This window comes from Pistacia vera, unplaced genomic scaffold (assembly GCF_008641045.1).
Source record: "Pistacia vera cultivar Batoury unplaced genomic scaffold, PisVer_v2 Contig106, whole genome shotgun sequence".
Lineage (NCBI taxonomy): Eukaryota > Viridiplantae > Streptophyta > Magnoliopsida > Sapindales > Anacardiaceae > Pistacia > Pistacia vera.
In genome coordinates this window covers 967,294-994,102 of record NW_022195093.1, presented here as the reverse complement: position 1 = coordinate 994,102, position 26,809 = coordinate 967,294, and the positions used below count along the sequence as shown (strand labels likewise).

Below are 26,809 nucleotides of genomic sequence, written 5' to 3'. Positions count from 1 at the left end.
GAGAACTAAAAGTTTGAAACTAGAGGGGCCAGCCGCCAGTCAAAGCCAACCCCGTACAAAAGGACAATTTTGCTTCACTGTGAATTAGGATTTAGGGTATTATCTGGGAGTAGGGGTGTGTTTGTCATTTTTACAAACTGATAATTACATATACCCCTAGTAATTACCCATTTTTTCCTTTACATGTAGAGTGGGTAATCGGTTCAACCCTTATATAGGTTCTGGTCTATCCAAATTATAGTAATTTAAACTGCAGGATCTTGAATACAAACCCAAACCTTTTGGGGGGTAAATGTAATTATATCAAACTTAAAAAAATACAGGGTTTAATACATGGGTTATCTTCATTGGATTTGCTCAACATTGGAGGTGCCGTTGGGTTGGGTTGTTGCCAAGAAAAGAAATGGAAAATTAAAGCAACTTGTGACTGGATTATAGTTGGAATTTAGTGACCCTCGTAAACTTTTCCTTGAAGTTCAAGAAAAAATACTATGCTTCATGTGGACTTTTGTGGGAACAAATATCAGCAAGACCAATCAAAAGGGCATCGTTTTTGGCTCTTTCTAACAAGTTGCAGTGGAAGTTTATCTCATATTCTTAAGTAATATGAATATGCTTTTTTTAAGTTCAAGAAAAAATACTATGCTTCATGTGGACTTTTGTGGGAACAAATATCAGCAAGACCAATCAAAAGGGCATCGTTTTTGGCTCTTTCTAACAAGTTGCAGTGGAAGTTTATCTCATATTCTTAAGTAATATATGCTTAATGAGTAGATGTTGTAATACGAAAACGCACTATAAAGAAGTTTTTTTTAGTAAAATATGCATTGCAAAACAATGGTTAATTTGTTACCAAAAATATTATATAAATTGAATACTAAATTACCAGAAGATTGACATCGACACGAAAGCAAGAGTAGCAATAGCGGGAGAAGCCATGACCACTAGGCGATTTAGAATTAGCCAATTAGGGCAGTCGAGTAGCTAAGGCTGAATTTCCGAGGAATGCCAACAGCTAGATCATCCCACCACAGCCACTTGGACATCGTGAGCTCCGAAGCTCCAGGAGATGGGTTGAAATAAAAATTGTTGCATTGGTTTAAGTTGTACATACAAATACAACCAACTTTGATACAAATGAACTTTCATTGAACTTAGAATGCTAATAATTAATAATATAAGTTTCTTAATTTCCTTATTTAATAATTGAAGGGTCAATTCCATTTTCTGTGAATGTACTGTACAATGGATCATAATACCTAGACCCTTTTCACAGACGTAATTTTCAAAGTCAGTCATAACAAAGTGGATGACCGATGTATGAAAAGATGATTGATAAAATTTTATTGGCCACAAAAAAAAATAAAATAATAATAATAATGTAGTTGACTTTTATAAGAGAAACATCAAATATGAGACAAATAACATTATAGTTGGGAAAGAAGGCACGTTAAGACTTTCAGGGAATATTTTCTTTTAAGTTTCCGGCACTCCAAGTCTAACATTTCTGCAAGAATCAAACAGGAGCAGTGGCGATATCTGGTGCTAAATACGATCAGATAATTGGAACATATTCAGTGCAGCCAATTCATCTAGCATGTAGTAATGATATTCCGTGCACAGATGTCGATCTAATCGATATTCAGTTGAAGCCGTCTCCAAAATTTCGAGGTTTTCACCGGGCTTTGTGCTGGAATTCCTATGGAAAGTCAAAGGCTCCTTTGGTTCCTTGAAGTATTGACTATTGCTTGAGAAGGGATAGTCGTTCAATAATGAAAAAAGTAGCAAGATTTCATGAGCATGTGTGTTAGCATTAGCATTATCTCATGGCTTACTTTTAACTTTTTTCTCTTCTTTTTATAGATTTGTTGTGTATGTGCTTCCCTTCTGCTATATTTTTTTACTGTGTGAAGGTGATGGTTTGCAGTAGTAATTTATTTCAGATCAGTAATATAATATAAATGAGTTGGGGTGTTTTCTATTAAACCTGTAACTGGAACTTAAAAAGTTTAAACCATGTTCATATGTTTATAATAGTTAAATAAATGAAGGGGGTGAGTGGTGACAGTAAAAGCACATCAGAAATCCACCCACTCCATTCTCACAGTTGAACCCATATCATTATATATGCTATGCTTTTAGGAAGAGAGCCAAGCGATACTGGTAAGTGGTACTAATTTATTCTGATTTGAGATCAATGTTGAACCTAAATAATTATGTTTGCAGAAGATCTCCTTTGGTGTTACGGTGTACTGTAGATTTTGTGATGCTAAGTAGCTAACTGTCTTTGTCTCCGTCACTGTTTGAGTGTGGGTGTGGAAGAGAAAGGCTGCGTTCTTTCCATAAAAGAACAAAGCAGAAAGCATTGGATGGTGGAGAGCCCAAACTAGGATCGTGGGAAGCATACCCTTTAATTCCATTCCTTTTACAGGCAGAAGAATGGGTAAAAGTTTCCAAACTAGGTTGAACTCATTCTGTACCGTCTAGGAATGCTATAAAACAGTGGTTACGGGGATATTGCTTGGAATTTCCTTGAAATATCTGAGAAGAAAGTAAATGATTTTTCCCCCCTCAAATAATGGCGAGACTTTTTTCACTCAAAAAGTTTCAAAATACTTTACTACCCAAACCACAATTCCGTTCATTGCGAAGAATGATAGGATGGTTAAATATCCATAATAAATGAGGGTAGGATGGTACTCTTATGCCGCCAAACTGACTGTTTTTGGCTAGTTTTTCACAACTCTAGCAGCAATTCGTGCGACTGTCAGTTCGCGCTCACTGGTCGATTTTGGCATCGTTGCAACCCTACACCACCACAATTTTTTTCCCTGATCATCAGTCACTAAAACCCCCTAGACCTTGCTTCCGTCGACCCTGTCAATCACTGGTAATTGAGCGATTTGTGGAAGCGCAACCATCCCTCCCAAGTCAGATTTCGACCAATCCTGACCACCAAGATTCAACCTGCCACCACTAGAAGACTCACCGGCCTCTCATCTTCAAAAGCCCAACAGCCTGGACCGGGTTTGCTGTCTGTTCGCCGTCGACAACCTCTACAAAACCCCTACTGCCACCCCATCTAAGGACAATCTCCAATGTCAGAATCAATCCAAAAACCCAAAAAAAATCAACATAAACATTTCAAAAAAACAATCACAATCCATCTCCATCAACAATCTCCTTTCAAAACAACACCAAACAAACTTCAATTTTGCCAAAAAATCGCAAATCCTAAGGGAAGTGGCACCAGCAAACGGTGGGCAACCGAGGTCGGGGATGATAGGGGTTTTGGAGTAGGGATGTCAGCAAAGCAAAAGGTGGTCTCAAGTCTCAACAGTGGTTTCAAATGTTGGGATCAACTAGAATTTTGTTGGAAATGTTCAATGTCCATGCGAAAACCCTAAAAAAGCGTCGACAATTGAGGAGTGATTATGGGTGGGGGTGAGAGGGTTTTGGTGCTGTAATGTCGGTGAGTTGAATGGTGGTAGCGGTGTCGATTTCCGGTGCTAGAATTAGCCAAAATTTGGGCTAAGGCTCGCGGAACTTTAATTTGCGATAGCTGGTGATTGAGGGTTGATCTTTGGTGGGGGTATTTTCGTCTTCACAATGAATATCACTATATTTAACAGAAATTATTAACGGAACATAACGTTTAGGTAATAAAATTGTATTTTGAATCTTTTTTGGTGGAAAAGTATCATTAGGCTATTATTTGGGTGGGAAAAAATCGTTAACTTTATTTTATATTCAATAATAATATACTTACAAAGATTTTTATACAAAGTGAGGTGACAAAAAATGAATGGAAGAGTGAAACAAAAAGTCAAACTTATTAAATTCACTCTTCCATTCATTTTTTGCCACATCACTTTGTATGGAGATTTTTGTAAAATTTCTTTGTAAGTGTAGTATTACTCTTTTATATTTATTTAAGAAGAACTCTATTGCAGCAGAAAATGATAATTGCCAATCAATTCATTAATCTTCACTATAAACAATGCAATCATATAAGATAAATGGTAATATTACTTAAAGATGTTGAGGATTAAAGGAGAACTTGTAAGGTTCAAAAAGCATAATTAATAAAATTATGAGTACCCAAAAGCCAAAACAAAACAACAAGCCAATTAAAATTAGAATTAATAAGATGATTAAAATATTAAATTAGAAGAAATGGTTATGTTGGTTACACTGGAGCTGGGCCTACTCTTGAAATACTAGTTGTTGAGTGGAAGGTGTTTGATGAAAATATTTGGTGATAGCTACTGCGTGCACCGTCCAACATAACCTTTAGACGAGAATCTCTCTTCAAGCTCATATATATATATATATATATATATATATATATAGATAACCAAACATAAAGCTATTCATGTGGGTCATCAAACACCTAGGTAGGTTACATACATTTTTTCTTTACCTTCTTCGGTAGACAACTAAGAAAACCCACCATCCCCTATTCCCCTTCTCTTCGTACAAGACCTTAGGTAAGTTTAGGTATTTTTGTATTGGGTTAACAACATGTTCCCACCCAAAAAATGGCCCATTGACAAATTCATACCCACCCACATTTTAAATACCCTTTTAGTACCCAAAGGTTAGTAATTTTTGTTGTGGGAAAGGGTAAAATGGTTAAACGTTCATTATTAGTGAGGGCAGAATGGTCAACAAGCATTTGGCCACCAGAGAAGAGAAAAGAAAAGGGGAGGCGCACATTAGCAAGGAGATGGCGACAGTTTTTGCCGTTTTTCAGCAGATCCTGCATCCCAAATCACTTCCGAGACCACCCACAAAATCTCCATCACCTCCTCTATAAAGCCCAAGCCTCCATTTGTCGTCATCACCACCTTCATTCACACGATCGACATTCAAGCCAGATTTTTGGTCTTTTCCAGTGTCAAAAATCCACCGTGAAACTCACTGCCTCTTCCATCCTCTTCCCCGAGCTTTTCTCACCCTTAATTTGTTCACCTCGAGCCCGGTGCACCTACTAATCGCCGAAAATGGCCGCTTGAGTTTTTGCACGATTCTTCATCTTTCTGGACTTTTTTCAGCCAATTCAGTCACTCAAAATGCTTCCTGCCACCACTGTTCGACTCCCCACCCTTTGCTCTTCAAAACACACCCCTCCCCCAACCCTCCCTGCTCACCATTTGTCACCAATGTCTAGCTCTTTCCACCATAGGATAGTCGTGATTTGCGGCGGTTTCCTTCGCAAATCGTTGGTGTTTTTTATGCTCAATTAGTGGCTTTTGATTGGTTGTCTTTGTGTTGTGTTTTTTCCAGCCACCGTTTTCTCCTAGATCTGTTAGAGTAGGTGCCCTAGAGCCTATCAATTATTGTCACATTAACTCTGTAATAAATGTTTATTTATCAATAAAATGCATATTCTTCTATATCGTGTATGTAATGATATATGTCTTTAGGATGGTAGAACCGTGACGAGGCTATCAAGTGTTTCAAATCTTGATAGTGAGAACCCTATGATCACATATAATGGCCATTCTAGAAACGTTCATAGCCTCAGTATTATTCTGACTAAGGACACAGATAATACGGTAAGACTATCATAATGTTGAATGACCTTGTCGAAAGGTAGTGACTGATCTCATTTGTCAAGGTTGTTTGCCGACAACCTGGTGCAACGCATGGGTGCTTGCTAGAGGCAAATTCACTGGACAGACCCACCAAAGGATTCCATATGGATGGTAACCCCAATGTCTATGGTATAAATCCTTTAACGGATGGTGGTGCATGTGATCCTTAGACTTGAGATCACCGGAGCGCCTTGTGTACCAATTGGCGTAGTTTGATACTAGCCCAACGTAGTTCTATTCAGAGTTATCAATACGGTAGTGATTGACTACATTGACAAGTGTATCGAGACTATAGTGGATCGACAAAGGATTCATCACTTTTGGGTAAGAGAGAAGTTATCTCACTGGGTAATTTAGTAAATGACAATGACATTAAATCTGTGGCCATAGTGGGATTGAGTTGATGCTCAATCCAATTTAATATTCCTATCATTGGTCTAGTAACTGAATACAAACATGTCGAGGATATCTAAGGTTAACACTATTTCTGTACCTCAGTCTCGATGAGATAACAGTTGATGAAAGGATTTGATTGCAGAGTAACCAAATCGTTGACAGGCTGCAGTTTCGCTGAATCCGAATCTATCGGGTGGCCATGATGTCTTGCTAGGGGCCAATCTTGGTCTGTGTGTAATGAGACGATTAATTAGTGTTAATTGCGATACTACACATTGCTGATATGATAAGGAGCTTACGGGTCACACACTTAGAAGATAATTTAAGAATCAATTTGTGAGAAGGGTGGGTATTTTCGTCTTTTAGGACGAAATTGTGTTTTGGTAATTTCACAGTGCAATTAAATTTGCTAAGGTTGTTGCTTGTATTTAATTTTAATATTAAAATTAAATTAGTGAGATTATATTTAAATATATCTCTGTATATATTTAAATGAATTATTATTTTTAATTAAATATTAATATATTAATTGATTTTAATTATAATAATAATTAATTAATTAAAATACCATAAAAGGTGTGTTTGGTTGCAAGGGTAAACTAGGGTTGGAGCCCATAACTATTCCTAAGTGGAATAGGGTTTTAATTGTTGCACTATTAAGTGCAACTTAAAATTAAAACATAAGAGAATTATTCATTCAATTAAAACCCTAGCCACCCTATCTCTCTCTCTTAAGAAGAAAACTTTTATTGTTCTTTTTTCTTGATTCTTAAAGCCCTTGATTGTTCTAGCAAAATAATCAAGGGTTCTGCAGATTATCTTCGTATGAACTTTCGTGAGTACGATCCTACTTTGGATCGATTGGCGAAAATCACGTGAACAGCAGACGATGAACAGTAACCGTGAGTAGTGTTCCTGTCCGAAATCAAAGATATTCGAAGGAGCCTCCAAACGTACGTAAGTATTCTAATCCTTGAATGGATTTATTTTATATAGATTTTTGTTTATAAATATATAAACAGTATAATCTATACTTGGATCTAGGCAAAGAAAGATAATTGATTTATCAATTGAATTTTTGTTTTTCGCTATGTATGGTATATCAATTACTTACAAGATCATCTAACCTCGGTGCCCCAGCCTCGCTCACGACCTGTTTGATTTATTGTCGCACCCAGCTCCTAGCTGGCTAAGGATATTTTCGTAAATCAATGTATTTCCCACCCCAAGCTTAATATTTTGGTACTAAAAGGGTATTTAAAAAGTAGGTGGGTATGACCATTTTTTTTGTGGGAACATGTCGTTAACTCTTTTGTATTTTCTCATCTCCTATTCCATAAAGTTACTTATAAAAAAATTAATATAACATGTTTGATTAGACTTATTTATTGACCAAAAGTGCTTATTTAATTTAAAGTTATAAATTTTTTTAGGTTATTTGATTGTATTTCAAAATTACTTATACAATTTTAAATAAGTTATTTTATGGTTGTGAGAAAAGCTCTAAGTTTTTAACTTTTCGCTGTGAGCTCTTTTTGGGCTTAATAAAAATATTGAAATTTAAAAAATATTTCTATTCAATTTTATAAATTTCTCTTGATCTATTCTTATATATTGAAACATTTTTTGATAAATTAATATTAAAAAGTCATTTTACATTTTTTTAATCAAACAACTAACATTTTTTTTCATAAAAAGCCCTATTCTAATAAGTTTTCCAATAAACTCTTTTTTTATAAACTTTACTAGAAGAAACTGGACCAAACAAAAACTCTGAGAGAACTTTTTTGGACGTGTGTTAAGTAATGGGCTAGTCTTGGACCTCTTATGCGATAGTTTGAATAGGCCCACCTAAGATAGACCCAATCTGTCAGATGGTTTTGCACCCACACAGAGACTGTACGTCTAACGTGTTCAACAAATCAAGGTCCAGCCTTCAGGATAGTCCATTTGTATCATTCTCAGTTATTGCACATAATTTAAGCTGATTGGTGGATAATTTATGCAATAATTGTGTTAAAGATGATACGTCTTTCCCATTTCTTAATGTAAGAATGGTAAATGTTGCTGGGTTGCCATTTCTTAAGGATTCACTGAAAAACTGCAATTTGGTTCAGAATTTGACAATTAATTTTGTAATTTTATTTGCTTTGAACCACTTCATTGGAATAAAGACATCTATAAGGACTAGTCTTAGGACTGTACCAGGCCTAAGGGAGGAGGGCCCGGGCCCAGGCCAGTTCAGTCCCAGGCCTGATCCCGGTTAACTTCAAAACCCTCCTCACCCAATTATGAAAAACCCTTGATAAATACCTAAAGGCTAAAACCCCTCTTATAAAATACATAATAAATTTACAAAAAAAAAAAATTTGACCATTAATACTAAATATATACTACATAAAATTTTCCTAATTTGTGAGAGGTCAACTATACTTATAAGATTGAACTTTTAATTTTAGAGCACATTAATTTTAGACAAAGACTTGTAAATATTCAACATAAAAAAGAACATAATATTATTGTAATAAATAAACCATTTAATTTATAAGGTTAATTTAATTTACTCTTAAAAGATCAGAGAACCTGAACACCTTTTGGAAAGTATTAAATATTCCCTGAAAGACCTAAAACCCAATTTTAAATATAAAAAATACCCCTTAAAAAAATATCGCAAACACTTACAAATATTAAGAAACCCTTAAGCAAATTATATAATAGTTTCCAAAAGTTATTGGACATTTGAGATTTAGCTATATTTTGGGAAACATATAAAATTAACTTTAATTAATTTAAAGGTAAGACTTTTATCAAATAATTTCCTGTGACATTTTATGAATATCCATTGAGGAAATAAGGTCATATATAATTGGAAGCAAATAGAAACATATTTTAATAATAAACAATCAAATCATAATTAATTTAGTATTAATGGTCAAAGAAAGCATAAGTTATGAATTTTTTTTTACAAATCACTCCCGATAAATTACATAAACCTCCTTACATAAATATTTATTTAGCCCCAAATATATAAAAATTAGAAGGCTAAAATTAATATTCTCAGGCCCATAGGACCGGTCTGGGCCCTAACGAAACTCATGGGCCGAGGACCGGTCCTTGAGGATTTGGGCCCGGTCCCTCATTAGAACCGGTCCTTGAGATTTGGGACCCGTCCTTGAGGACCCTGGCCCAGGCCCAGGACCACCTGGCCTGCGCCTTGCCCACCTCTAGACTCAAACATGTTTAACAGATCAAGGTCCAGCCTCCAAGCTAGTCCATTTGTATCATTTTCAGTTACTGCACATAATTTAAGCTGATTGATGGATAGTTTATGCAATAATTGTATTAAAGATATACGTCTTTGCCATTTTTTAATGTAATTTTATTTGCTTTGTGCCACATTATTTGGAATAAAACATCCATGTTTGTTTTTTCTAGCTTTATAGTAAGTAGTTATCATTTTAATTTTGACACTTTGGGTATTTTCATTTGAGATAGGTTGTAGTGGGATAAATAGAATATAAATTAATAATTTAATTGTATAAAGAGAGTGGAATCTCTAAAATTTTAATGGTCTGTTAAGTGTGAAGCCTCCAATATTAGCCTGTTAATTAAATTAATGTATATATATGTGCTCATAATAATTAAGTCTCCATTAGCTTAAGTCAATGCCTTCACAAGAAATGTTTCTGATTTATGAGCAGCACTTTCACGTTTTTGCTTTAATAAACACGATAACACACTGGACTTACAGAAAAAGCTAGCAGATGGTTACATAGAAGAAGAAAAACTAATAACTTTGAGAATTTAAGGAGCCTTTTTGACAGCTATAAATAGCTTAGACATGAGTAGGTGAATTCTCAGAAGGTGGCATAGTTGAAGAGTTCACTTTTGATCTTCCCCTTTCACTTCTGCTATTATCAGCAAATTTCAAGCTTGATTGATGTAAACCCTTCTCCTTTTCTTTTGAATCCCATTCAGACAAATAATAGTCTTCTTCTGTAGCAATCTTATTTTCAGATGTACCACAGAACATTCCACCCCATTGTGGGAAGTATATTAACATTATTGGAAGAGTGCAGCATAGTATCATTACACCCATTAGAGTTATTCCTGTTTCTTTTGAGTATTTTGATCCTTTGAAGAATATTAGTTGTGTCAGAACTGCACCGACGTTGCCTCCCCCTCCTGTCATCCCAGATATTACCCCCAATGACCTGAAACATGAAACACATGGTGAAGATCCGGGATTAACTCAAAATGTGTTCGTGCATTATTTCAATCAAATGGTTATAAGCTTTTGTGTGTTTGTGAATGTCCAAATTCAAATTTTTTTGACTGTTTTTACTTCTATAGTTGGTTGGTGATCCATCAATTCATGGTTAAGAAGAGGAGCCACATTCCCCTGCATCATTATTGCAGTAATAGTAATGTAAAATAGACAACTTTTGACATGTTTAGTAAAATCATCAGTTTTTCAACACAAAATTTTGACATTTTTAGTGAATCTTCGCCCGTCAATGGTGCCTATTGAAATTTCTGCTCCATAAATATAACTGTGTGTCCCAAAAAGTCCTTTTGGTTTTATTTACTAAAGAATGGAAACCTTTTAAGAACAAATAGAACTGTAGAATTTCTTACCTCCGGAGACGAAAGAACAACCCCAAATGTAAGCCCACATGCAGCTTGAACAAACCAGAGAAGATTATCATCACTATATGGATGCAGTTAGTGATCCCATCTGTCCAAGAATTACACAGAACACACCTCCCAGTGTCTGCACCAACCATAATGCCCAAAGCCGACCTCTCATTCCAAACCTCTTTGCCAAATATCGAAATCCATCCTCCAGCAGGTCGAGCAATGATGTTTGCTAATCCGAAACTTGCTGCAATAATTCCTGCAGTGTGAGTTTCAGATTGAATCTGTCGTAGAAATACTCTGCAATAATGTTGTCCACTGTTAGCTCTACTCCAAACAATACCCGTAAGTCAACGCCAAAATCCACCCTCTATAATTTGTAACCCCGTGATAGAACACCCGTGAGAACTCATCTTTCTGTTTCTCACCAGATTTCTGCAGCCTGGCAAAATCCCCGTCAGGCAAATCCTGGCCAAAATCAAAATGGCAAATGCTGATAGAGTTTGAATTAAGGCAGGAATGAAAAAGGAAATCTCCCAAGCTGTAAATTTGATTGCACCAATGTCACGGATGATGGCAAACACAAGGGGCATGATGAGTTGCGTTGCACCGCCTCCAAGGTTGCCCCAGCCGGCTGCAACACCATTAGCTGTGCCGACTACTGGACTGGAAAACATAGAGCTCATCCAAATTGAGTGGAGACAAAAGTGGAGAGGAGAAGCCTGGAAAACCGTACGAGGAGGAAAAGACGGCAAGAGCAATGGAATGAGTAAACGGCTGGAGCAGTGAGAGTAAGCGAAGCGGAAGCTAGACGAGGTCCAAATAGATCGCAAGCACTTCCCATGGCAATACGTGCAAAGACTGCACCAAGACGGATGCAATCCCTGCATTGCAATGTCAGTTGCTGTGAATTAAGGTTGTCACGTATATGGAAGGAGCGGTGGAGCGGCAAAAGACGATAAAAAACAGGAAAAGAAAGAGAACCAAGACAGATGAAATGCCCTCATGTGTGGCGGGCCATTGAGAATAGGCGTAACTCATGGCTGTGTGCTGAATCCACCGGAAGAGCAAATTCCTGAGGTTCAGATTCTCTCACAGTGCCCTGAACTTCCAATTTGTATATTTGGATTGATCAGATTGAACCAGAAAGATTTCTAAAGGGATAATAACTCGCTCTCACAGTGTGCTAATAGACTTAAGTGGTGGCATTGGCTGAACTTATATAGTGTTCAAGAAGATGTTAGTGTAATTTTTTTTTTTGGTGACTTAAATTGCCAGATGGTTTACTGATTCTACAAATAGCTGTTCTTGTCTTTGAAGGTTGGTAGATTTGAAACTTTGTTTAAGGTTCTGGACTTGGAGGATTGTGATGAGACTGATGCTTTCTGTTGGTAAAAAGGCAGGTTAGGATGTCAAAACTCTTCACTCTCCCGCCGAGTCTCATTGTTTTATTGTATCTTGATATGAAAAAAGGTTAGAAAGTTTGGGATTCAAGACCTTGTGAAGGTAGTGGTTGGCGGAAAGTGTGCTCCAAGTTTGATTTTTAATGGCGTGAGACATGAACTTGAAAGCTTTCTCTATCAGAAAGAGAAGTTTAAATTGGACAAGTTGTATTAAGCATTGACTTTAGAATTTGGCGAACAGCCGGGCCAGTGGTGGTGTAATATCGATTCCTTGACTTGCCTGGGGATCTGCTTTGAAGTTTCTTCTTGAAGCAAAAGACTCCAGCGCCCTCATGATCTATTCTACACAAAAATGTCGACAAATCTTGAACTTTAACCCGTATAGACTATGGACTTCAGGCTGGTATTCTACTGTTGTCAATACTAATTTAAGATCTCGAATGAATGTAAAACAGGATTTATATAATTTTGCGATAGTTAAAAATAAGACTTCGGAATGAATGAAACGTAAAGCCAGAGGCGTAACAACTAAGAAACTATAAAACGGGCGTTTGGTTCAGAAATGTTCAATTACTATAGTTAGATTATCTTGAATATTATTAGGAATCTTTAGGAAAATATGTTTGGTTAATTATGATTATGTTATATTAATAGACATGGCAATGTTCCCCGAGATTTCGGGGACCCTCCCGCCCCGCCCCATATGGGGCGGGAAGCCCCGGTTTTTTTAGGGATAGGGGCGGGGGTGGGGGGTGTTTTAATCCCGTCCTCGGGATGGGCGGGGTTGGTGATACCTTCCCCCCGGCTCCGCCCCGCCCCGTATATAATATATAAAATTAAAAAAATGTATATATATATTTACTTTTCACTAATATCCCTATATTTCACCTAATTACACAATTATCCTTCCTATATAAACCCATATTTTTCTAATTCCCTCACCCTAAACAATTAAACAAGAACAAACCTTGACCCATATTTATGTATAATTAATTATGTTTAAACGATTAATTTAAGTGTTTGTCATGTGGACGAGAATTAACTATTGTGTTTGGTAATGCTCAAATTAATTTTTGTTTATATAAAATTAACGGGGTGGAGACGGGCCTCCAACATTCCCCTTTGGGGCGGGGAAGGGGAATTCCTGTCATCCTTGTAACGGGGATGGGGCAGGGGTGGGGAATGATTTTGAGGGTGGGGATGGGTATGGTGAATGAGATCCCCGCCCCGCCCCGCCCCATTGCCATGCCTATATATTAATATGTTTGGTTGGGAGAAATAAATTGGTGGATATGTTATTTAAATTACTGAATTGTCCTCTAATTAAATATTATTATTATATTATTTTTTAATATTAATTATTATTTGAATTATTATAACCCCCCTGCATTTAGAAACTTAGCAAAAAGAATCTCATAATAAAAGTTTAAAAAATCAACAAAGCACCCTTACCAATCTAGCTACTACCGGGCCGTGCCGGCAACCACCGCAAGCCGTTGGCAGCTGGCAACTTAACGGCACACAGAAGGCAGGAAATGACCTCCATACACCGTATGGCCATTTTCAGCTAGAGATCTGGCCGTTGATGGCCAGATCTAATCTAGCCATTTTCGGCCAAATCGATGGATCTGGCCTTTGACGGCCAAATTAGATCTGACCGAAAACGGCCATATCGACGCACGACGATCATTTTCGACCTTCTGTACGCCGTTCCAGTGGTGGTAACGGCTGGCCGCGACGGTGGTTTCTGGCGGCAGGTCGGTGGGGGTGGTGGCTTGGGTGGGCTACGATTTGTTTTGAATTTAAGGGTAATTTTGTCCAAAAAGTTAATTAATTGGGGTGAAATAGTAAAATTCATATTCATGTAAATAAATTTAAAAATAAGGGCATTATTGTCCTAAAATTTTATTAATAAGTAATAGAATTGTAATAAAAAAAGATAACTCGGGTAATCTTAGAATACCGAAGAAAATTGAGATAATCAGATTACCTCCAGTATTACCAATAGTAACCACTATTGGTATTTGAAGATTACCTATATCTTATATTATTTGATAAGCAAACATGGTAATCAAGTAATGTAAATTGACATAACCCCAATAATTCCACATAACCTCCAACCAAACGCCTCTAAAGAGTTATTTGATCTGCAAGGATCTGTTAATATTACAGTGGAGACAGGAAACTAAATGGGGCCTGTGGTTCAGGGTGACTCTGTGAATAAGGATAGGAAGGGTGCTTTAGTCTTTTACTACCATGATGTTGGGTGGGGGGAATATTCAACGAGATTATAGAATCAATTTGATAATTCCAAGTATATTCAATGCCAATTTTATAATATAATTTGGAAGTTGTGATTGCTGTTGAATTCTTAAATATGGTCATGTCAATTCATGCTTCTCTTTTTATTATTGCAATGCAATGCACACTCGTTGCTGGAATGTAAGGCGACGGCAATCAATTGAATTTTACTATCACTTGTAGTATAATTAACTGCGGTTAGAAACACAACAAAGTAGAAGATTTCTTTATTAGATATTTGTAGACTGAGCTTCATCAGAGTTGAGTCCTTTTACTTTTCCTCTTTCTGCTCTGCAATTTTCAGCAAATTTCAAGCTTCCCTGATGCAAACCCTTCTCTCTCTCTTGTGAATTCCATTCAGACAAGTAGTAGTCTTCTTCGGAGGAAATGTTTTGAGAAGGACCACAGAACATTCCACCCCACTGGGGGAAGTAAATTAACATAATCGGAAGGGTGCAGCATATTATCATAATACCCATCAAAGTTATCCCTGTTTCTTTTGAGTATTTGGATCCTTTGAAGAATATCAGTTGAGTTAGAACTGCCCCCACATTTCCACCCCCTCCTGTCATACCCGAGATTACACCCAATGACCTGAACGAATTTGTAGATAACAGATGTATTTCCATCACTTAGCACTTAACAAATAAGTGTATACATATGGAGTAATTCGCTAATAAAGATATCTTTAAATTAGTTTTATAAACATCTTATTTAAATATCATTAAATTCATCATAAATTAACTGAAATGATAAGGGATAAAATATCGTATATGTAGACAGGATCATAGAAATTATTACTATTTTTTATCTTACCATCCATGGGAAGGTTCATTGGCTTCTTGAGTATACTTGATTTTTAACCGCATTCTCCTTTTATCTAGTTAATACTAAAAATGAAGAGTTTAATTTAATTTTCTCAACCTTTTTTTTCTTTTTTTTTTGGTAATCGAAGTGTTTGGACTAGTTTACACGTACTTTAATTAATCCTTAAGGTCTGTTAAACACCCAATTGAATTAAATTTTCTCAACTTCAGTATATGAATAATTGAAAATTTTAGTATTTGTATCTATATGTATCAGATGGTCGTTTTATTTGACATTTTAGCAGTCAAAATTTATTTTATTTGACTTGTTTCGACGTTGTTTTTGTTCCTCTTCGGCGACAAGTCATGACCATAAAGTAGGCAGTAAACAGTAACAATGGCGAGCTTTTGGTAAAATAAAATTAAAGAATAGGCAGAAATATTCATACCTTCGGGAGACGAAAGGGACCACTCCAAATGTAAGTCCACATGCAGTTTGGACAAACACAGAGAAGACAATCAACACTACAATGGACGCACTTAAAGAATCCACCCGTCCCAGAAGGATACAGAACAACCCGCCCAATGTCTGCACCACCCACAAAGCCCACAGCCTACCTCTCATCCCAAACCTCTTCGCCACTGCATCTGAAATTATTCCTCCTCCAGGTCGAGCGAACAAATTCGCCAATCCAGAACTTGCCGCAATTATACCTGCTGTGTGGAGTTTCAAATTGAACCTATCATAAAAATACTCTGCAATTATGTTGTCGATCGTTAGCTCTACTCCAAAACAATACCCGTAAGTCAACGCCAAGATCCACCCTCTGTAATTCGTAATCCCATGATAAAAGACCTTTGAGAATTTATCTTTCTCTTTATCTCCGGACTTCTGTAGCTTCTTGAAGTTCCCATCCGGCAAATCCTGGCCAAGGGTAAGAACTGCAAATGCGGATAGCATTTGAAACAGGGCAGGGATGAAAAACGCAATCCGCCAAGCTGTAAACTCGACTGCGCCACTGTTGACTATAAGAGCAAATACTAGTGGCATAATTAGCTGTGTTGCGCCGCCTCCAAGGTTGCCCCAACCGCCGGAAACGCCGTTTGCAGTGCCGACTACCGGAGCAGAAAACATGGAGCTCATCCAGAATTGAGTTGACACAAAAGTGGCTAGAGAGAAGCCTGTGAAGAAACGTACAAGAAGGAAGGAGATGGATGAAGAGGCAATAGAAGTGAAATAAACCGCAGGTGCAGTGAGGAGAATAAGGGAAGCGGAGGCAAGACGAGGTCCGAATAAATCGCAAGCAGTTCCCATGGCGAGACGGGCAAAGACCGCACCAGTGACAGATGCAATCCCAGCGTTGCCAATGTCAGTGGCCGTGAGGTTGAGATTGTCACGTATAATTGGAAGGAGTGGTGGAGCTGCAAAAGATGAGACGAAACAACAAAAGAAAGATATCCATGACAAATGAAATGCCCGCATGTGTGGTGCTGCCACTGAGAATAATCGGAATTCAGTGGCCTTGTGCTCGGAGTCCACCGGAAGAGCAAATTTTGGAGCCTGAGATTCTACTGCAGCACTTTCCACATCCATGTTTGTGACTGAATAATGTTCAAGGGTTAATGAAAAAATGGACTTACTTCTAGTAAAGGCTTGAGCTCAGGTCTAACTCAGGGATCTGGCCTGTAGCTTTATATGGAAAACTAGAAAAGATGGGGGGTTGAAAGGAACAGTTAACTTTGAAGATTGGATTTTAGGGAATAGTGGTGAGGAGATGTTAATTAACAAGTTGTAGTAGGAATTGACTTTGGAGTGCTTGAATTGTGTAACAATCCCAAAACTGAGGGAAATGCTTATTAATTAACTTGGTGGGAGCCATTTCTGTCCTTATCCTTTTGAATGTTGAATTTTCTAATCTTCTTTTCAACCAAAAAAAAAAAAAAAAAAAACTCTCTGCAATACAGCTGAAATACATAAATCATAAGTTACTTGTAAGTCACAAATTTTGATATTTTAATATTGTTTAATGACCTAATTTTCTTTTCAACAATATAAAAAAATCCTCAATGCAATGCAAAGTATATACATTTAGCTAACGATGAATAACTTGATATATTAATCTTATTGAATATGATAAACTTTTTTTTTTCAATAAAATATAATGAAAATACATTCATTCAGTCAATGATGAGTTATGCATAAAATACACAAAACTTTTTTTTTTTTCAATAAATATAGAACAAAAAGAAAAATAATACAGTTACCGACGATAGTACACCGAATTTGTGCATCGAATGATGTAACAAAATCCTGATCATTTATTAATTTTAACTTAATATTAATCAACGGTCAGGATTTTATCACGTTATTCGATATACAAATTCAGTGCACTATCGTCGGCTGTAGCATTACTCGAACAAAAATACATACATTTAATCACAAAAAAAACATGAGAGCAATTCAATCAAAAAAAAAAAGATGAGAGCACGTCATCCATATATATATATATATGGATGACGTGCTCTCATGTTTTTCTCATAATCAATTGGACAGATATCCAGTTCAATTCTTGTTAATATATTGACAATCAAATCAAATCAAATCTTTTTCCAATATGTCTTGCTAACATTTCTTGTGGACTTGGAATTGTATAGTTAAAATTCCTTCTAAATTATTGACAGTCAATTTCTGATTTAATTATAAATGCTTCTACATTTGTTGTTCTCTCAAATACTATTCAACCAATTGCCTCACTTTTCAGTTTCTTAAATCTACTCCACAATATGGGATGAAACTCATTATACAACTTCTTCTATCTGCACCCAACAAAATATGATTAGGAATACTAAGTTGATAAATCTTTTTCATTAATTTTCTTCTCTAAACGTAATATAATAGTTTATAATGAGTTTCGTCTGTGTAACAATAAGTCTTATTTGACCGATTACGAATTACCATATTGCCTTTACCAAAAAAAAAAAAAAAAAAAGTTTGTAAAAAATGATTGAGAGATAAAACTTATTCACAATCTAAAATAAACTAATAAATTGTTGACTGAATCTCCCTTCGGGCTTGTGAACATAATTTTACAGTGGACCACCAGTGGCCGACATTCAGGAAAAGTCAAATATGGATTCTTATTGGGCGGCGAATTTGAATCCTTGGGCAAGATTCTTAGAATAACCAAGTCGTTTTTGAAGGTGGCAGTTTGAAAAACAAGCAAAGCTACTTTGGAGAGACTAAACCTTAATTAATTAGAAAGAATTGGAGCTTGGAAGTGTTGGAGAGAAGTTGATTTTCATGTGTTATCACTTATCATGTTCAATTAGCTTGAAATTAGCAAGCATATGTGTCCTCATGTTCAATCACCTCCAAAGTCAATGTGTAATTACTGGTTCAGTTGTTACTGTCACATTAAATTTGTTTCAAAATGTTAAATTACTTTATTCTTTATTTCAAAAGTTATTTAATTTACTCTTCTTTTAGGGCGGGGTTATGCATTCCATAGCTGTACCTGTATATGAAAGCTACTTCAAGTTTTCTAACCTTATCAAAAATAATAACAATCTACCATAGGCCTTGTTAACTAATGATATATGTATATAAGTACAGGAAATATATATTTTTACAATAAAAACTAAAAAATAATAATAACACATGCATTTAAGGGCAGATTTGTAAAACTGCTCAATTGCGAAACTTCAACTTCAAGGACGTAATTTATTTCATCCAATTAATGAACACAACTAATTTGAAAAATATGAAAGGTGAGTGTACAAATCAGGTTATTTCCTTCAACCTCCGGGAAGAGGCCCTCCTTGTTTTATTTGAATCTTGAAGTTGGGGGACCCATGGAAGCCCATATATCAATTATAAAGTATAGTCAACTTAATTCTGGTCATTTGTGGCTGTGGCTGTGCAAATTCGATGAAGTAGATATTGCAACTTCTCAAGATTATATAGGAAACCTCTTGTGTTAGTTTGAGTTGGATAGTTATTTTGATATTCCTATAGTTGTACCTTATTCCGTAAGTAAATTCGTTCCTGCAGCATCAGTATTCACTCATATGTCCCATACACATGACATGAAATTGGGGGAAATTGTACCATACTCATCAGACAAAAGAAATTCAACAAGAAGAATGTACCAAAATCAGAGTAATGGCTGAGTACTAATCAAACAGTATGATCATATGATCTTTATAAGGATCACATCACGGTCTTATTGAAAACATCTCAGTTGCAAATCTAAAAGAAACAAGCGTCAGTGTTAATTTTTTCAGCAGTTCGACATGTCACAGCGCACGTTAATGTTGACTTGCGCAAAGGCACAGACTATGAAATTCTTTGCGGATCAGTTGTGAAGAACCAATGCAGTAAGCTAGCGCGCTACAGAACTTGCTATTAATGCATTGATCTTAGAAACAGAAAGTGCACAAAAGTCGTTAAAAAGCTTTAGAAAGCCTGAGGAACTTGAAGAGGTTAATTTGATGATGCCATTGACAACCTTGGAACATCCCTCAAGGAACGTGATGATTTGGCCCTGAACACTAACATCTCTGCTGCAGAGGATGATTACATAGATTGTACAAATAATTATGAAGAATCTGGTAAAACATGTATCCGTTCACAATGAATAAGAACAAACCTAAAGGCAGGTAACTACTGAGATCGATTGTGTAGTCTTCTGAAAGTAAATAATCTGAAATAGTTTAATTTTATTCAGTTTCTGTTGTGAATATTTGGCAGGAAGGCGAGTGTTTGTAAAAAGTCTACCCTGGTGGCTGACTGTGAGGCTTCTTCTGCCATTTGGCCCATTCCTGCTACTCCTGCTACAATATTTAGTAAATTAATTAAATTGATTTATGCCCACGATTTGGGCGTCCCACAAGCCACAAAAGGATGTCTTCAAATATATATATATATAACAACAATAATGTTATGGACACCGACATTTTATATCAAAATTTTACATTAAACGACGTGTCAACTGAGTTAGACGAGTCACGTAACACATTAACAAATATTCCATGAATGAATGACCGTTCTTTTAAATAGACTCCCGTCCATGCAAAAATAACAATGGATTCTTATCGATATTATATGGACGGGAGTCCATTTACTATGGATGGACGTCCACCTATAATGGATCCTGTCTATCGTTTAAATTAAAAAAATTTGAAAACAAAAATCATGGACTTCCATCTATATTCAATGGACGCCCGTCCATGGTTTAAATTAAAAAAAAAAATTAAAACAAAAGTCATGGAGAGGGAAAGTTTATTACTCACTTAAAACAGCCTGCAAGGCTTGCATGGATGGAGGAGTTCTTAAAGAAGTTTTTTCTTATCAAAATACAAAGTCTAAAGAGTCTTGTACTGAATCTTTTGATGCTTTACGGTCAAGAAAAAAGAGGAAGATGGAGAAGTCAGAAAATTTAGAGGAACCTAGAAGAGGGAAACCGTTGAAAGCATTGAAGAAATTGAGAGAGCCTGCAGCCTGCCCAGATGCACGATCGCTTAAGCGATTTATGGTCTCGCTTAAGCAATTCTTTGCTTTTACCCTTGGTCACTTAAGCGATCAAGTCCGGGACAGAATCAAGATCTGCCTAGATGCACAACCACTTAAGCGATTCTTCGCTTTTACCCTTGATCGCTTAAGCGATTCATAATCGCTTAAGCGATCAAGGCCATTTTTCTTCTTATCCCGTTGATCTTTTGATATTGTGCACGTTTGAGTGAGAAATTATATTCCGTATTGTGGCTGAGCATTATATTCAAGCATAACCATCCATATTTGTGAAATGAGGTACGTTTCTACTAACGTGCTACACTCGTAACTAATTCAGTAAATTGATTGATTGATTGTCTTGATATGACAATGATGTCGATACTATTTATTTTGCTTGTCTGGCTTCTTTGGGCAGCTATTAGTGTTGTTCAGAGGTAATATGCGAAATTTTACTAACTTAAACCCTTTTTAAAATTGATGAAAATGAAAAATAATTAATTTGATTTAATACGTTATAAAGGATGATTTATTCAAGGTAACAATAAAATTTAAAATATAAAAAATTGAAAACAATAACTCTTCAACGGTTAGCCTTGGCAACTCTCTCGATTTCATCCTTCTTCTTGATGACATAGCTGGAAATACAAGGACATAAAATCAATTTAATACACCACAAAATAAAAACATAATAACTTCATCAGATCGCTTAAGCGATCTTCAGTTGCTTAAGCGATCTGCTTGTCAGATCTGTATATATGAAAAGATCGCTTAAGTGACCTTACATCGCTAAAGTGATCTGGTGGCCACTAGATCTGATTTGAGCAACAGATCACTTAAATGATCTGCTGTTCAGATCTGTAGATAGTGATCTTATGTTGCTTAAGTGATTTTATCTTATCTGCAGATTGCTTGCTTTCTTGCTATTGATCAATTCGAACCTAATTTTTTTGATCTGCATGTGATCAATTCTGACAACTGCTTCTTTTGTGGGTAGCTTGCTTGCAAATTGAGCACTTATTTATCCTCCGAGGAACCTCAGAGGCTGATGGAATACGCTTAACTCTTTTTCTCCCATTTTATGTCTTCTTGAATGGCGAGTGGATGATAATATGAACCAACTCTGGTGGCACCACCCACTGCTCTTCTGGAGGAACTAGATATATCATTTCCAAATAAGCCAACATGTAGTGATTTGCCATATAGAGAGGGGAGCAAAGTTCCATGTAAATTCTTGAACCAAAATCTGGCTTCATTGGTGTTTTAGTACTACTAGTGCATGAGGACAATGTAAACGTTGAATGTCAAACACTTTAAAGCTGCAAGTTTTACTAAGAAGGTTAACTAGGACATCTGGACCATAGCCGCGCAGAGTGAACTCTTGAGCATTAAGAAGAAAGGAAAATAGTGCATTTGACAGTTCTATATGTTCTCGCAATAATTTTTCAGTTGACGGAACAAGGGTTGTAGTAAAAGTATCTAACTCCGTACGACGCTCATGGAACCACCGTGATAATGTCCTTTGGGTTGTATCAAAAAGGGCAACTATTGGAAACTCTCTTTCTATTAACAACTTCAAATTTATGGACTCGGCTATGTTCATGGTCATGACATCAAACCTTCTTCCAAGAAACTAATTGCTTGAAACCAACATCATGCTCAAGAGACTTAGCAATTCTATCATCCTTGATTCGGATTTGCCGGAAGTGCTATTCGAACTCATCAACTCGATAAGCTTTTGTTGCCATGTAGTATGTCTGAAGGAGGCTGACACACTTAAACTTTTTGTTTTATGTTCTCACCAAGGTGTCTCATACAGAATCTGTGATATGCTTGAGGGTAAATAGTGGCAATCCCCTCCTTTACAGAGTTGTACCTATTGGATATTATGCACAACTCGTCACTGTCAGGCACTATCATACGTAATTGCTGAAAAAACCAAGACCACGACTTGTCGTTCTCAAAGTCAACCACACACCATGTAAGGGGGTATGTGTGATTATCGTTGTTCTGTGTAGTGGCCACCAACAATGTACCTCCATACTTTCCTGTCAAAAAGCAACCATCAACAGCCAATACCTTTCTCATGTTTACAAAACCCCTTATAGCAGAATTGTAAGCAACAAAAAAAAAATATTTAAACCTCATATTCTTGTCCCACTTCAAAGCCGTCTTGCTACCTTGGTTTGTCAACTCAAGCATATAACAGTACATACGTACCCGTGCTCCGGCGTGCCCCTCACAAAATCTTGTGCATGTTGTCTCCCTTTCCAGCATTTCCAGTAACTAACAACACATTCCAACTCTGAGCGCACAAGTCTCTGAATGTCTTTAGGAGATGGACCTTTCCCTTCAACAAACTGACTTTTGACAAATTGTCCAATAACATCAGTGGTGGCTTATTGATGCTCACCTGAAATGTGTCCCAAACCACATATGTGCTTACGGTTATATGTGCTAACAATAAATTTTTCGGACTTCGCCAACCTTCTATAATAAACCTGCCACTTGCACTTTTGGTCACGACATGCAACCATCACAACCAATGAATTATAATTTTTGGTGATGAACTCAAAATTACTTCTCACGGCAACAAGTTTTAGCTTCTCACCACTTCCTCTTTGTTGTTCGTAAAAACATGAACTGATTTACTACTACCTGCAATTGCCCTATCTGAACTTGCATAAAGGACCATAATGTTCTCTTCCTCACAAACTACACCTTCTGCATAATCTATATTTAAAGGAATCTCTACATCTGCGGGAACATGTATGGGGTCCTCCTCCTCAACATCTTCATTTTGTCGCACATGACCAACCTCTTCTACAGTGTCCTCCTCACCACCCAAATCACCGCCTACCCTTGATTTTTCAACTAAGAAATCAATGCCCTCATAGTTCAAATTAAAACCAGCATTCTCTCTGCCAACTTCCTCGTTATCCCCTTCCTTTGAACCAACTTCCAAAGATTTATCTACAAAAGAAACCCTTAAAATCGGCCTCGAACTATTATCGGCTACATCAATCATATATAACTTCACACCTTCATCCGACTTTAATATAGTAGGAGGTACCTTATAATGTTCAGGAACTTTGCTTAAAACATACTTCACAACTATATGTAAAGCCCCTCCTCAATCAAGTACCTTCTAAATACCCCTCAATGAGAATCTAGAGAATTCATGTCTAGGAAACGAGTTGTATTTAGAAAATCTGTGCAAGAGTAATAATAATGTCCAAAACATTACTATAAGTTGTACCGCAGGATCAAAATTTGTACCTTCAAAAATAAAAACTTGAATTCATTTGGGCATCAATCAATCAAAACATATTAATGTCATTTTCATTCATATGGTGGAAGCTTTAAAAAGGTGTTTAAAAAACATTTGTCATTTACATTATTTACATCAAGATAAAACATCAGGATGACAATAAATTATCTCCCCTCATACATAGCCTTTCGCTCTCTAGCATCCTTTGCTTTTGGATTACCTGTAAAACATTCAACCATGAAAGGGTGAGCACTAATCGCTCAATAAGGAATGATCCATTTAATACTAAGTATGTTATTTGACATTCATTTAAACACATTCATTCACATACCACATGTCTTTTGCAACTAAGTATGGTTCCTTTTCTTTACTAACTCATATACTTTTCATCATCTTCCCTATGGTCATATAAAACATCAAGTGTACACACACAAATAAATATGTAAACAAGTGCACATACATCACATGTCACGACGTAACATTTAAATATCATCTAACATGAGTACAAATCATCTCATAATGTAAATAACATCATAACTCATGTAATGCAACTAAATGCATATGAATCATCCAACATCTAGCCGATCGAACTTTTCTTAGTGTCTTAAGCATTTCATATCATCTAGCCTCAAATTCATCTAGAGGTAATATCATCAGGAGGTGTGCTTACGCGTTATTTAGCATCTAAAGCATATATTCATCTTTCCTCAACCGGAATACGAGGATATGCTTACGCGTTAATTAGCATCTAAAGTATATATTCATCTTTCCTCTCATCTGGCCTCAAATTCATCTAGAGCTCATATCATCGAGAAGCGTGCATACTCGTTATTTACCATCTAAAGTATATATTCATCTTTCTTCAACCGGTATATGAGGATATGCTTATGCGTTTTCCATCCTGTCTATATGCATCTCTAACATTTTATGGCATGTAAATACATGTTTTAGTGAGCTTAATACTTTTGATTCATCTATGGATTATCAATTCATTTACATTACATCTTGCTCACATTCATCATCTTGAAACATATATTACATTGCATCTTCATACCGTTTCATAACATTAATCATGCATTCACATCCATGACCATGTATATCTTTCAAAAATCATCTAACTGATGGGTAAACATTAGTACATGACTTAATTACAACAATAAATTAATAATCAATTCATAATCTTAAGAATTAATCATGTTAAATCTTAAACTTTAATAACCATAAGTTTTTTCTTCAGGCCATTTTCCATCCATTTCTCAAACGAATTGGCTCTTGGCCTAAACATAAAAGTTATAGGGCTATGTCTTAACTTTCTAATGCTTTAAGAATCATCTTATTTCGATTTTTTATAACTCAAGTTATGGTCAAAATATTGAAGCATGTTTAACATAACCCCTAAAATTGCCCAATCTGAATTTTTCATATTAAACCATGCCATATCAACTTCTATTGACAATTAACAAATATGTCAACTTATGGATCAATTAAACCTCCCCTTAATAGTCTTTAACATCTTAAAGAAAATGTAAAACCTCATTCCCATGATCATCCATCATTGCTATAACATTGTAAGTTAATGCAAACACCACATCAACACTTCTAATAGCAACCATTCAACACCGTGTGGCCTCCAATACTACAAGTTTTGCCCCAATCAACACCAATACTTCATTTTCTTCAAATAAATATAACAACTCATAAAACATAAATGGCAATAACTGCATGTATAATGAATTCAAGCAATAAATAACATTAATGAGTTCAACTACACTTGCCATCAACCAATTATATGCCTTAAAACCTTAATTTAAGGTTTCATTAAAATATACAAACCCTAGCATAATCCCTAAAGTCATGGGAGGTTTTTCCTTACCTTTTTAAAGAATTCTCCCACCAAATCCTTTGTCTTTATCTTCTTTTACACCTTAATCCCACATATATAACATTATACCTCAACATCTACCTCAAATCTTCAAAGTTTTTAATCTTTACCTTAAACCTTTCAATTTGAAGATCCAAGGCTCCTATCTTGTTCTCCTTGAAAAATTATGCAAAACTCCTTTAAAACTTAGAGAGAGAAAGCTTGTTTCATGGAAGATTTGAGAGAAAATGGAAGAAAGGTTGAAGAAATGCTCTCTCCCTTGGCACTCTTTTAAAACTTAGAGAGAGAAAGCTTGTTTCATGGAAGATTTGAGAGAAAATGGAAGAAAGGTTGAAGAAATGATATCTCCCTTGGCTTGAACGAATCTCCTCTCATTTATAGGAAAATATTTCATTAATTTTTCAAAATTATGCTATTGGCCAATTATTTTAATTGTATAACTCATAAGTCTTTAATTCTTCATATAAGGGCATTTTGGTCATTTAGCACTAAACATAATTATTAATTAATTAATGCCAATAAATGCAATTAAGCATACTCATCTTTCACTTTTGCAATGCTTATCCATAGGCAAAATGACTATTTTTCCCCTAATACCCTTTTATGGATAAATGATTCATACCGTTCCAAATGAATTGATTATTTTGCCCTTAGTTAGATTTTATACTTTTTAACATAAAATTAACATTTAAAGGACTATTTTGAGTTGGGAACATACCTTTGACATCTTGGGTATGACACTATATCACTACGTGAGCAACTCAAATCACCTCTTCTAATTATTTCATCAAAACTAACCTTTGTGCTCACAGCAATTGGTATAACTTCTTTGCTCTTCCCAATATACTTCTAGCAATTTTCTTCCTTTACCAACTCACCAAAATATTTAACACCCAAAACAACTTGTCCCATGTCTAATAATAGCCAAGTACCTATAATGCAAGAAAAAAAAAAATTATTAACTGATGTATTAAAGGTTGAAAGATTTTAAAAAGTATCTGCA

At 35.9% G+C, this 26,809-nt stretch overlaps 1 protein-coding gene and 1 pseudogene across 1 annotated transcript; both read right to left on the bottom strand.

Annotated features, from left to right (window-relative positions):
* Nucleotides 1-9,831: 9,831 nt before the first annotated feature.
* LOC116129614 lies at nucleotides 9,832-11,751 on the bottom strand (annotated as a pseudogene).
* A 2,817-nt stretch (nucleotides 11,752-14,568) lies between these two features.
* LOC116129604 (high affinity nitrate transporter 2.5-like) lies at nucleotides 14,569-16,870 on the bottom strand. Its single transcript, XM_031415330.1, has 2 exons — nucleotides 15,594-16,870; nucleotides 14,569-14,932 (listed from the first exon to the last, which is right to left on the bottom strand). The coding sequence occupies exons 1-2, from the start codon at nucleotides 16,736-16,738 to the stop codon at nucleotides 14,569-14,571; spliced, it is 1,509 nt and encodes a 502-aa protein (XP_031271190.1). The 5' UTR covers nucleotides 16,739-16,870.
* Between the last annotated feature and the right edge of the window lie 9,939 nt (nucleotides 16,871-26,809).

Excerpts from the sequence above, each read along its gene's own strand:
- LOC116129604 (XM_031415330.1), bottom strand. The coding sequence starts at position 16,738 with ATGGATGTGGAAAGTGCTGCAGTAGAATCTCAGGCTCCAAAATTTGCT. Across the intron at positions 14,933-15,593 it reads GTCCCTTTCGTCTCCCGAAG|GTCATTGGGTGTAATCTCGG; the intron begins GTATGAATATTT and ends AAATTCGTTCAG.